This window comes from Chenopodium album, chromosome 5 (assembly GCF_948465745.1).
Source record: "Chenopodium album chromosome 5, dcCheAlbu1.1, whole genome shotgun sequence".
Taxonomy (NCBI): Eukaryota; Viridiplantae; Streptophyta; class Magnoliopsida; order Caryophyllales; family Amaranthaceae; genus Chenopodium; species Chenopodium album.
The window spans coordinates 77,046,982-77,059,574 of NC_137838.1; the positions used below are offsets into that span (position 1 = coordinate 77,046,982).

At 36.4% G+C, this 12,593-nt stretch overlaps 2 protein-coding genes across 5 annotated transcripts; one reads left to right on the forward strand and one right to left on the reverse strand.

Annotated features, from left to right (window-relative positions):
- Window positions 1-256: 256 nt before the first annotated feature.
- LOC145633209 (putative aspartic protease At2g35615) lies at window positions 257-1,546 on the forward strand. Its single transcript, XM_081685481.1, has one exon. The coding sequence runs from the start codon at window positions 257-259 to the stop codon at window positions 1,544-1,546; it is 1,290 nt and encodes a 429-aa protein (XP_081541607.1).
- A 912-nt stretch (window positions 1,547-2,458) lies between these two features.
- Window positions 2,459-11,731, reverse strand: LOC145631151 (uncharacterized). Of its 4 annotated transcripts, none has more exons than XM_081683246.1 (13): window positions 10,939-11,731; window positions 10,809-10,843; window positions 10,633-10,711; window positions 10,407-10,485; window positions 8,972-9,040; window positions 8,711-8,829; window positions 7,390-7,446; window positions 6,689-6,854; window positions 5,679-5,898; window positions 5,238-5,348; window positions 4,122-4,247; window positions 3,863-3,914; window positions 2,459-2,978 (listed from the first exon to the last, which is right to left on the reverse strand). In XM_081683246.1, exons 1-13 carry the CDS (start codon window positions 11,698-11,700, stop codon window positions 2,826-2,828), a joined length of 2,028 nt encoding a protein of 675 aa, XP_081539372.1. In that variant the 5' UTR covers window positions 11,701-11,731; the 3' UTR covers window positions 2,459-2,825. The 4 variants fall into 4 exon arrangements, with proteins under 4 accessions (XP_081539372.1, XP_081539371.1, XP_081539370.1 ...); XM_081683245.1 differs by having other exon boundaries at window positions 8,711-8,832; XM_081683244.1 differs by having other exon boundaries at window positions 8,711-8,874.
- Between the last annotated feature and the right edge of the window lie 862 nt (window positions 11,732-12,593).

Below are 12,593 nucleotides of genomic sequence, written 5' to 3' on the forward strand. Positions count from 1 at the left end.
CAATATTACTCCATAATTTATTTATGAGCAGAATGATGAGGGGGGAAGGGTTGTTGACTTGTTGTATCTACTTTTCTCCTACAGTAGTCCTAACACTAATCATTTTAACCTTAAATCTGTAAAGAACAAAGTAATCCAATTTGTTCATTCTGGTAGACAACGAAAATTTCATGTACTTAGCTTGAATATGCAAGTATATAAGACAGCTGACATCTATGGTTTTCTTAACAATTCACATCAAAATCTTTTGACAACAATGTACAAACAAACTCAGCTAACAACAAAGACAATACTTGTCATTGTATCTTCTGTTTTTGCACTGACTTCATCTCAACCATCACAAGGAAGCATTCACTTAAGCCTCATTCACCGTGACTCCTCCCTCTCGCCTCTATACAATCCCCAAGAGAGCCCTTATGATCGCGTTAGATCTTCCTTTGTGAGGTCAAAAGCCCGCCTTTCTTTCTTGATTGATAGAGTTGTTGATGGAGGTGATTTCCAAGGAAAGATGCAAGCAGATGATGGTGAGTACTTTGTTAAGCTCTCGGTTGGAACCCCTCCGTCTCAGATGTTTGCTTCTATGGACACTGCAAGCGCGCTAGTTTTAACTCAGTGCCTGCAGCCTTGCATTAGCTGCGATACCAATCAAATAATCTCCACAACTTATCATAACATCACTTGTACTTCTTCAAATTGTGCTCTTGTACCAAATAATGCTTGTGATTCTTCTAACTCGTGTACATTTAGTTATCGCTCCAATAGTCTTCTTGGAAGTGATGTCTTTGCATTCGAGACTTCAAATGGTGACGCCTTTTCCCTAAATGTCATCTACGGCTGTGAGTATGACCAAGAAAGCACGACGAATCAATACAATGGAATTCTTGGTCTTGGATATCATAACTTATCCTTAATAAAGCAAATAAGTTCAATAACCGAGCCTAAGTTCACCTATTGCTTAGGTAACAATAGTGATCCTGAAGCATACCGCCTTTTAGTATTAGGAAACGGCTTCTTCCTAGAAGGGCAAACAACCACTTTAAAGGTGATTGATGGGAAGTACAATCTAGTGCTCGAGAGTCTAAGTATAGGCAAAAGGAAGCTATTGATTCCACCAGAGGTTTTTCAGCCAAGTCCTTTAGGTGGTGGAGTGATCATCGACGCTGAGACTACATTGACATTCCTAGCACCATATGCATACTACGAGCTGGTTGGGGAATTAGAGAAAGAACTTGGATTAGTCATGGTAGTATGGCCTGATCCTCCTTATGAACGATGTTATAATGGAAAAATAAACGACATAAGAAATTTTCGTGGGCTGATTTTTCATTTCGAAAGAGAGGTGAATGTGCTCTTGGACGTTGACAGTTTGTTCTTGCAGGTGGAAGACGGTATGTTTTGCTTGGCAGTGTTACCTAGTCCTGTAGGAGGAACTTCAATTTTAGGGAGCTTATTTCAGCAATATTACAGTGTTGGATATCACCTAGGCGAAATGCTAGTTTCGTTTCAAAAAATCGAGTGTGAGGTACTTGAAAAACATATGTCTTAGTGGTTGAGGCGAATTACTCTATAACTGAATTCATCTTCCATTGGTATATGCTTGCTGAGCTACAAACTCTTTACTAAGGATGAATTGAAGTTTTGCCTCAAAACCTCGCTTTTAAGAGTGCAGGCTTTAAATTGCAGTTGGATTTTAGACCTTGCTTCAAAGTGGATCATGCATTATGGTTCTTCATGTTTGTTATTAGCAATTTCACATATATAATCTCACCATTATACCTAAAAATTCAGTTAAGTAACAATATAGACAGGTGAACCAGATTTTAGAAACTTTTTTTTAAAAATAAAATTGAGGCATTGGCTTGAAGCTTTGCGGATAGGAGGCCTAATTTTATAAGGCAAAGACTGTCCACAATGTTAAAAATTGTGTCATATTTATAAGAGAAACTTCATGAACTTCTTGTGAATAGATTTCTAGTAATTGTATGTTTTATACTACTTATCATGTCATACGGATTATGTTTGCATTAATATTCACCGGTTCATTCTGGAAAAAAAAAAAAAAAAAAAATCAAATTCATTATTGTACAATTTTCTATTAAGACCCTCATATTAAGAGTTGCATAGGAAGGAGAACCTCAGCTGTGTACACAATCTTAACTCTTAACATTGTATAATAGAGTGGTTTGTTTTCGACAAGAACTACATGCAATTCATCTTACATAAGGTAACATATATACTAAAAATACAACTAATTAAATTTCAATAATGAAATTGTGTAATCAAGTTACAAATCAATGTAAATTTTTACTGGTTTGCTTTTTTGAATTGAATCCCCCCCCCCCCCCCCCACCCCCTTCATTCTGACCAACTTGATTTCTAGTTAGTGAAACACTGAAACCCTTTTGTACCCCAAAGAACGTAAAGATGACACGCGCAAATTAGAACATGAAAACTGTGATTCCGAAAAATAAAATAGAATTAAAATTGACTCAAGTAATGTTTCCATGAATAAAAATAATCTTACACTATGAATGAAGTCTACAAGTCAAAAATATTACACTAGGAGGATTGCATATCGCCTTCTCTTGCAAATGCAAAAGTTTATTTTGATCCTTATGTTGAATGAGATTAATTTTAACCTAAGTATCTAGCTATATAGCACAGATATATGACATTGATACTAATGCATTTGAACTCAAAAAGCACAAAATAAAGTTACAAATGCAGTGACTAGGCACTTCAGATTTTGGACACTAATTTTTGGACACAACCCTGCAGGGAAAAACCATTTACCACCACATAATTGCCAAGAACACTCTTGAGATTTAGTCAGCATCACCCAGTCCGTCACTTCCATCGCCTCTCTTAGATATCGGTGTGTAATTAGATCCCGGTTTCTTCTTTATTGAAGCAACTTCAGCATTTTTACGCAACACTGCTCCTGGAGAAGGGTATGGACGCTGCTGGAAAAGAGGGCCCTGGAAACATACAACACCAATGATTTATATGATGAACATGAAATCTTTGGAAAAATGCAATAACAGAAGTTCATTGTCCCAATCCATCTACTTATTTTTTTTCCCCTCTTTTCGATCTTATGCCACTTCAAAACAATCCAGGGAGATGAGAAAAAAGGGAGGTGGTGTTCGCGGGGGGGGGGGGGGGGGGGGGGGGAGTGGGGTGGGGGGGGGGGGGAGACAATCATAGATACAGAATATTTCCGTTGGGTGTTTCCTTAGTAATGTAGCCTTTAATGCAATGACTATCCTGGTATACAGAACAGTGAGATTTTTATTTTGTTTTTGTTTTTGAAACAACAGAACAGTTAAAACTTAGTAGAATGGTATGCAGTTATGCCCTCTTACATATTTGTCCAGCTCAAGACAGCTTCGCCCATTATTATACGAATTAGTACACAATACACTAGTTACAAGGAAATAGAATAAAAGATTTTCCACTATCAACTCTTTTAGCACAATCCTCATTCCTCAGTTCTCATCCCAATTTATAAAAGCTTAACCAGATTAATTTCTTTGAGAAATGTGATAGTCCACAATTAAAAGGTACAAAAGATTACATGCTTTCTAGTTTAGTAAACAAATCTGAAGTATGAATCAATCAGAGAGTAGAGACAACTTGACAAAGGCTAGAAAGTAAACTCAACAAAAGTAGGTAGTGCATTTCAAGTTATAACAAAAGGCCCAAAAGCAATGTTAACTTTCAAGGGTGCTTTCTGACTACTTGAAAATCCATATTTGATAAACAATAGGCACATTATATTTCAGCAGAAAACTAAAGGAGAAAGGTAAACATGATTGAGTATAAATTCACACCATTACAAAAAAAGGTTAAGTGACCATACCGTCGCTGTAGTATCTGCTGCCCGTGGTTGTACCCCCTTGAGGCCTACAACCCTGTAAACATGCAAAGGACAATTACTCCACTTTACATGGTACCACAGTCCCCTAAGGCCCTAACTTATGCACAAGCATGCCAAATCATGTGCATAATCCGTTGAAATTAGATAAAAGATGGCCAAATGCCTGTTTCTTCTTCATTGTTAACCACACAGCCACAAAAAGGAAAAGGGAAAAAATCATCTAAGTAATAGTAGTACATACCAGCCACCGCGTGGAGCATCAGAATAAGAGCTTGGGTCCATAGGATCCAACTCATCATCCTCAGTGTAGGTCCTTTTTTTACTGTATCTTCCGCCTCCTTTATTGATTGGAGGTCGTGAACCAGATCTGTAACAAAGATGCAAAGATTACAAAAATAATAGAAGTTTCCCTCCCAAATCCTTCCAGGTAAAGTTTGAATCAGACCATCCTTATCTAAAAAGAAAAATTAATAAGTGCTAAGGAAAAGACACCACCAACACCTCCCCCACCCCCCTTAAAAAAAAAAAAAAAAAAAAAAAAAAAAAAGCACTTAGCAGCAATTCTAGTTCAGCTGCTAAAATTTTCACACCATATGTTCTACAGGTATTGTATTTAAATGAAAAAATTTTATATGAAGAGAAGCATGCGAATGAGATTTCAATTAAGGTGGGCCTCTGGAAAATGGCATCAAAACTTTGCAGCCTTAATCCAATTTCTTTGTAGAGGTATCACAAGAATTGACCTAGTAAAATCTTATATGACACATTGACACTTGTGAAAAACTGCTTACTGAAAACATTTAAATTCTTCAGAGTGATAGAAGTTTAATGTTGTCAAGACATTAGCATAAATATTAAGGGTTTGAAAAAAAATATAAATCTTTGATACTTCTGCTCCTCCATCATTTACATTCCTCAGAATCTTCACAGTAATAGAAGTCTAACAGGGAGTCGATGTAGTAGCATAACAATAATGGGGGCTGAAAAAAGCAATTTTATTCCTTGATAGTACTTCTACTTCTTGAAGTAATGAATTGTCCTAGGAGATAGACATCACAGTCATTTGAGGCTGATTTTCAAGTACATACTTCAAGAAGCTCGAGTATCTTCTTTGTCGGGAAAATAAAAGCGAACCTTTAACTTTAAATCCAATTGTTCTCGTTTCTCCCTGCCCCTTACTAGTCTTTGAAAGCAAGAACATTCTATTTGCAAGCACTAAGGAAGTAAATTGCCTTGCTAGTCTAGGTTATATAGATATATAAAAGCAAATCAAACAAAAAATAAAGCATAAGAATAACTGCCACCAATTACACAAATTCATAGAGATCATTTAATATATTAAAAAGACGTTCCATACCTTTGATTGGAAGCACTTTTGTCTAAATCTTGTCTGCCATCCATGTTGCTCAAACTCTGCTGCCTAAATCCACTGTGCCCTAAGTTTTTGCATTGAGGAAGGTTGAGAGTCCTAGATTCAAGCAATACAAACTACGAAATTAGAATTAAATGTTGTAGGTTCAACAAAAAAGAGGCACAATAACCTCTCACGCACAATGAAGTCAGGTCATATAACCATGGAACATGGTAGTTCATCTGATGCCTTACATCGTCACCCTGTGACCTCATTGTCAAAAACAAAAGCAAATTCTAAAGGATAACAAATTTGGAAAGGTTGTTTACTTCGTGAACATCATGTCATACTTGTTTACCAGGAAGACAGGAAAAAGCACCTGCATGCCATATATACAGCACTATCAATCTAAACAAGGAGCATTGCTCATAAGGAAGACCAACATACCTTGTGCAGTGGTTACAGTAACCCCAGGCCTGTACAAGTCCTACCCCCCAACCACCACAATTCAAGCATTTCTCTGGCATGGAAGACTGCTCCATCCAAATACTTTCATTAAGCCTGCTTGAAGTACCACCTGACACGTGCACTGTGGCAACTTGCTGCACCATCTGAGGATGTTCCCATTGCGAAACTTGGGTTTTCTTATTATAGTAGTACTTTTGACCTACACATATAGTACAATATATCTAATCATCGACCCCAACAAAAGTCAAAAGGTAGCATTGAGCTTCAAAGTTATGGTTCACAAGAGTAGATTCACTATCCTATAATCCAAGGGAATTCGAAGTAGCAGTAGACATGGAATATTTAAATGCTTTCAGCAACCGAAGGGAAGGAGTTAGAAAAAGAAAGATACCAGTTAAGCCATTATTATGAATTCTAATCTTTGGATCATTTCAGACTTTTTAGAGAGCATTAATATTGCATTGTTATTGAATTACGATTCATGAGTAAATCTTATCATCAACTTAAAAGGGACACGTTCCCAGACATTACACTACAACAAATCAGTCAATCAAACTGTAGTGAATCAACAACTTGTTTGACTAAGAGAAATACAGGCATCTCACATCAATAACATTAGGATAAGCAATGCTGTTCAAACTTGACTAAAGGTGTCAGACAGGGTTATGTGTCCAAGGGTTGAGAAGGCCATCTCATGTATATTTTGGTAAAAAAAAGTGTCCAAGTGTCATACTCATGTCTGAATGTTGAGTATCCAACAAGGTTACACAAGGTGAAATGAAGAATCAAAAGTAGGATGGGCACTGTGTAAATTGTTTGGTACATAAAGAGAGTAAGAGACATGGCATTTAGTTGGTAGATTATTCAGTTAGCCACACTTGTTAACTTGTATGAGAAACATGCTAACCCTAAACTAGAAAATAATATCCTAAAATACATATATCTCTTCCATACAGAGCCTGCATTTGGTAAAAAGTTGCATAGTATACCAGATGTTTCGTCAAGTGCTTCTTCCCAGTCTTCTGACAAAGTTGTGGTTGAAGTTGAAGGGCTTTGAGTAGTCGTTTTTGTTTCCACTGGCCTTTCCCATTGACTCTTTCCAGTACTTTGGTTGTAATAAAATGAAGCACCAGTTTCAGGGTCCTTGGCTTCAATCTATACATAGATGTTTACTACACCAGATAAGTTTTTAAACAGAGCTTTTTTTAATACAAAGCAGTGATACACATAGCTCCAAATTTAGAAGGCCCATAAACAACACGAAATCAGAAAACATACATAATCCTTCTATTACCAAAAGTTCGACTCACCTTATTGTAGCTTCTTGTTTCTAGGAAATTTCGAAAAAAGTGGGTGTAAGTAAAAGGCAGATCAAGCAAGAGAGATGGAGAAGAAAGTGGGTAGGTAAAAGAAAAAGGTGGATAAAGTAAGAGAGAGAGTGGGCAGAAAGGTTTAAACAGTGTGGGGTAAGAGGAGTAAGGTAGTAAAAAGAGTGCCAAAAATGAAATAAAGAGTGACTCAAACTTTCCAAAACACCTTAAAACAAAAAATGAACCAAAATTTTGGGAACGGAGGGAGTATATTACTTGTGGAACAATTATTGCGTAAAATGAAATGTGATGTGAACTACTCATGTTTTCTTCTTTAGAAACTGAAAATAACTGCAACAGAAGAAGCAATCACAACTCACCCATCCAGGAAGCAGGCTGATATCACCTGACGATTGAGTTGATTGTGCTTCTAGCTTCTGGAATTCAGGGTAAATGGAGAAAGTAACTTTGTTAGTGGCCTGACTGGCCTCAATGGGATGAATGCAAATATAACATTTAAATCACACATTTTTTTTTTCAAAAAAAAAAAACACATATTATTTCCAGACCATATATTGCATCATCTTATCATACTAAATTAAGGGTTCTTTCAAAATTCTTCTTGCTCTCAAATATTTCTTTAGGTATAAGTGTAAAGAAGAGAAGTCCATCTACATTTCATTTGTATTAATGCTTTTAAAGAAGAGGAAACCTAATATCCTATTTTAAGGTTGGCATTGACCATGTAATTGGCTTGGTAACTATTTACAAGTGCTGATCATACTATTACTAATCATTTGCAGCTAAAATCTTCTTTGGCAGGCTTATCTCTCATTTCTTCTTGCTTACAACCTCTGATTGAGGTACACTAAACACATACAGAATATAACAATTTTTAGTATATAACTATATACTATTCTAGCGGGAAAATCGAATCCTATTATACTACTTTAAGAGTCAGCAATTAACTATTGTGTGACTGTCTGCAAATGTTGAACACACAGAACAATTTCCAGTAACCTAGTATGAGATTCGGTACAGGTTTGCAACTTGCTACTTCCTCCGTTTCTTTTTATATGCATCACTTTCTAAATAGGGAAGTTTCAAATTAGATGCATCACTTTCCTTTAGGCCCCATTTGGTTTGATGGAAAATGTTTTCATAGAAAATGATTTTCCCATTTTCCTTTGTTTGGTTAGTGAAGTGGTGGAAAACAATTTTCCCAATGATGGAAAATTGCATCCTTTATGATGGAAAACATTTTCCTTTACAAAACAAGGGAAGCCACATTTTCCCTCCCTCCTCCTTACTTCATTTTTATTTCCATCTCATCCATCCTCACATTCCCACTCCTATTTCTGATTTTTCTAGAACTTTTCTTGTATGCAACCAACAACAATGGAAAGCAACTTTTCTTGTAATCGGGGCCTGATGCATCTAAAAAAAGAAGGAAATATTTAATTTGTTGAACTGAGCCAAAAATTACTATATGACAGTATCATTTGCCTTTTTCCCATTCGCAGTTTGCAGGGGGCAGAGGCAAATCAGGTTATGCTACTCTCAACCTCTGCTTGAGGTAAAGGGAACAACACCTTAGTATTTACTTTTTGCAGGACAAATGAATCCAATTATCCTACCTAGGTCTAAGTTTTAACCAACTTTGAACTCTACTCAGCTAGTAACTACCAGCAAGAAACATACAGAATCATTTGCAGCAAAATCATCTTTAGCACACTCATTTTTCAAAATTCCTCTTGCTCTCAGCTTCTGCTTAAGGTACTCCGGTAACTCTTTTGCCCCATGCCTCTGTTGTGATTCTCCTGCTAAATCAGCATTTTTATTGCTTACTTCATCACCACCAAAACCTGATGTTTCTAATCATTAAGAGCAGATCATCAATGATATGAATAACTTTAATAGACTAAATACATAGAAATAACAAAAATTTGAGACTAGTCTTACTTGGCAGTAAAGCATTCGAATAAGCACCCCCACCTGGCACACCATAACCATTACCAATCTCCAGATTATCTGGCAACCAAACCAGCAGCAAATTAAGAAAGAGTGAAATAAAAAGGTAAATAAAGGATTATTAATGTATAACTAACTCAATATAACATGCCAAAATAGGTTCAGAGATGCCAACATCTATGAAAACATCACCACCACCACCACAACCCAGTGAGAAGCAATATGTACACAACTGCCAAATTACTAATTTACAAAAGTATATGCCTAAAGTCAACAGAAATTTTGGCCACAAATAAATTCTATCACGTCTTGTGTATAATACTATTGACCATTTCTAACCTTTTGTCATTCTGACTTTGGTTTGTGTTTCAAACTTCTGAAAGTGAGATCACAGAATAGGCGAGTAAAAATATAACATTTAAGAGGTTCCTAACAGCCATAACTCATTTTACTTGAGATGGATACAATATTCAAGCAAGAAAACATGATTTTTTTTTCCCCCTCATTAAATCAACCAATACGAATTAAGTATAGATTATAAGAAGTGCAAGAACACCTAGTATAAATCTTGTCAAATAATGTCTAGGGAGGTCTAGACATACGAATCCTACCACAAAGTAGTAGATCACATTAGAGGGATTGTTTAAAAGAGACATACATAATATCATCTTAAAGTTTAAATCACGGCATTCAAAAATTAATCTAAAAGCAGAGTACTTTTAACCAAGTGTCCCTTTGCTCTAAAGATGCTATTAAGATACCTAAATTCTCTCTCCATCCTCAATTGGATTGGAAGGTGATCCACATTTCCCTCTAATACAGACTGAATAATTGTAAGGTTGCTTACATATGAACCTTTGCAGACTTGTAATGGCTGTGATTTATTGTAGCAAAAAGGGCAAAAATATGATCACAGCATGGGTCATGAGTTGAAGTAGTAATTCTCTTCAGCCTTAAGTACAACTAGAGGAATAAAGAAAGTGGAATTGAGCTTCAATGACATCATTAGAAACACAGCTACATCAATTTACATATAAAGATCATCTAAGACTGATTAATGTTTACAACCATGTCATAAATAAAGTTTATGTGCACGATGATTTGAAAATGTTGAGTAAAACAAATGAAGTGCAACTATTAAATGAGAGGAATACAGAAAATGGAATTGAACTGTAATGGTATCATTAGAAACACAGCTACATTAATTGCATATAAAATCATCTAAGACTGGTGAACGTATACAGACACGTCATTTATAAAGAAAATGGAATTGAACTGTAATGGTATCATTGGAAACACAGGTAATCTAATACTGATTAGTGTATACAACCACGTCATTTATAAAGCTTGTTGTCTTATTCTTTTACAGTTCAAGGTTGTAAAGTAGATGGGAAGTTTTAACAATAATTAGAAGTCATATATAAACCTTTCCCAGAAGCTGAGGGCTTTCCTCGCTTTTCAGCCATTTCAGCTCGATGATCTGCAGTAAACTTCAGTAAATGTTCCTGTATATATCCAACGGATAAACAATTAACATACATATAGATGGCTCAATAACTAAAAGAATAAAAATTCACAATTGAATATCAACAGGAAGCAGCCCTGGCAAGCCAAGGCTTATGGTGATCCATGAAGTAAACATATTTAAATACCTTAATAGCATTTGGATCACACTGTCCAGATAAAAAGTCTTTCTTATCTTCAGGCAGTGTGCTAGTTCCTCTGGCCTGTCTGAAGTAACAAAGCTAAATTATGTGAGAGCCATCTTTTAGCTGTACACTCTTCCATTGTTTATTCTACAGAAGAACTGAAAAGAATATATGCAAACCTCTGGCTTTCAATGATTCTTTGAGTAGCAATTTCCTGATCAATTAAGGAAAAAGAAAAATCAATCACATTCCTATTAGCACTAAGTTAGCTTAAAAGTAGACAAAAAACCAGATCTCCGACAAGCATACTTGCTCACGTAACACAGCAGCCTGAGCAGCAGTCTCAATCTCATCATTGGGTTGTTGAGGATAGTGCAAAGCAGCTTGGTGATACAGTCCTTTGTCTTCTCCAGAAGCAAATCTATCTGTATCTACATGTTTCTGCCCATCATCCACTAAGGGAGTTCCTTGCAAAGCTTCAACTGCAGAATTCGATAAGCCACTTGGATGGACATTAGATGGATCAGACATGACTGCTCCCGATTGAACACAATCGGTTCTATCATCCTGCACCTTCTCTTTATGGTCATTGGCTGGATCTCCCTGTGCGACATTATCTAAACTTCCGACATTTACAGGCAATGGTTCACCACTAGCACCAGCATCAAAACCAGTTCCTGTTCCAGGTTGAGGTGGCTGAATCATGCTGTGTGGTGCTCCATTGAAGTAATTGGGGATTGATTGTTGCGGAGGTTGATAGGCTGGCATCGGATGGTGTAACCCATTACCATACTGATAGTTATTAGGCATTTGGGCAGGAAACTGAGCAAACGGAGCGACACTAAATTGAGGTGGTGGACCAACATGTGGCGGAAAGGCTTGGCCATGTGGAGGTTGAGCTGCATATGGAGGTACAGGAAATGAATGGTTCGCATGATGTTGAAAGAATTGGTCATGAGGCCTTGGAAAATTGCCAAAATGCTGTGATGGTGGTACAGATGAAGTTGGAGAAATAAAATTTGGTATGGATTGCACACCAGGTGGGGGAGGATTTCCGCGAAAGTTATCCATTTAGTATATGTTTTCAACTCTTAAACTTATTATTAACCATGAGAATCAGGTTGGGTGATCGATTAAATGTAATTCCAAATGTCAAAACGATATATCATCACCAAGCTAAAGCCACAAGTCACCTGCATGCACGAACACCACACATTTTGAGTAAGAAGCCATATGCAACCTCGTGATATATAACTTTGAGCAAACAACAATATGTTTCTAGGTTCACACCAACTTCTCACAGACCATTACTAAATAGGATAAGTGACAACTTTTTCTGGACATCTTAATTTCGACTTTCAAATGGAGGGAGTAAATTCTAGCCTATAATAGCAAAGGAGAGAAGAGAATGAACGTAAGGCAGAATCGAAAACTTTTATTTGATAGCAAGATTTATTATCCTCTCTAACTATTATACAAATTATTAATTCCTTGAATTTCCTCAATCCAAGCATAACCGAAATTGCGAAACAACACCATTTTCAGCAATTAAGCACCAAAAAATAGTAATAAGGCCCGTCCCTGAGCCAGGGCGGCCGAAGAGGTCTAATTTCATAGTTCAATTCTAACATTAAAGGGTTCTGCAACACATTAGCTAGCAACCAAATTTGATTCAATTAATTATCACATAAATAATTTTAGGGAGGAAAGGCATATTTGATTCAATTATCAAATTTCTAGCAACATAATCTCTGGTTATGATCATTCAAATAATGTTAGTAACTAGAACAAATAGTTCAAATTTTGGAACCCTAAACTTACTACACTGACAATTCAAATTAAATTAGATTAACGATAAACTAAAGATTGTGAAATTGACATAATGATTACAAATGGAAACAACAAGTTACCTCAGAAGCTGCTTCAATGGTGGATACAAGTATCAAGGCGCTTCAATGGAGAAC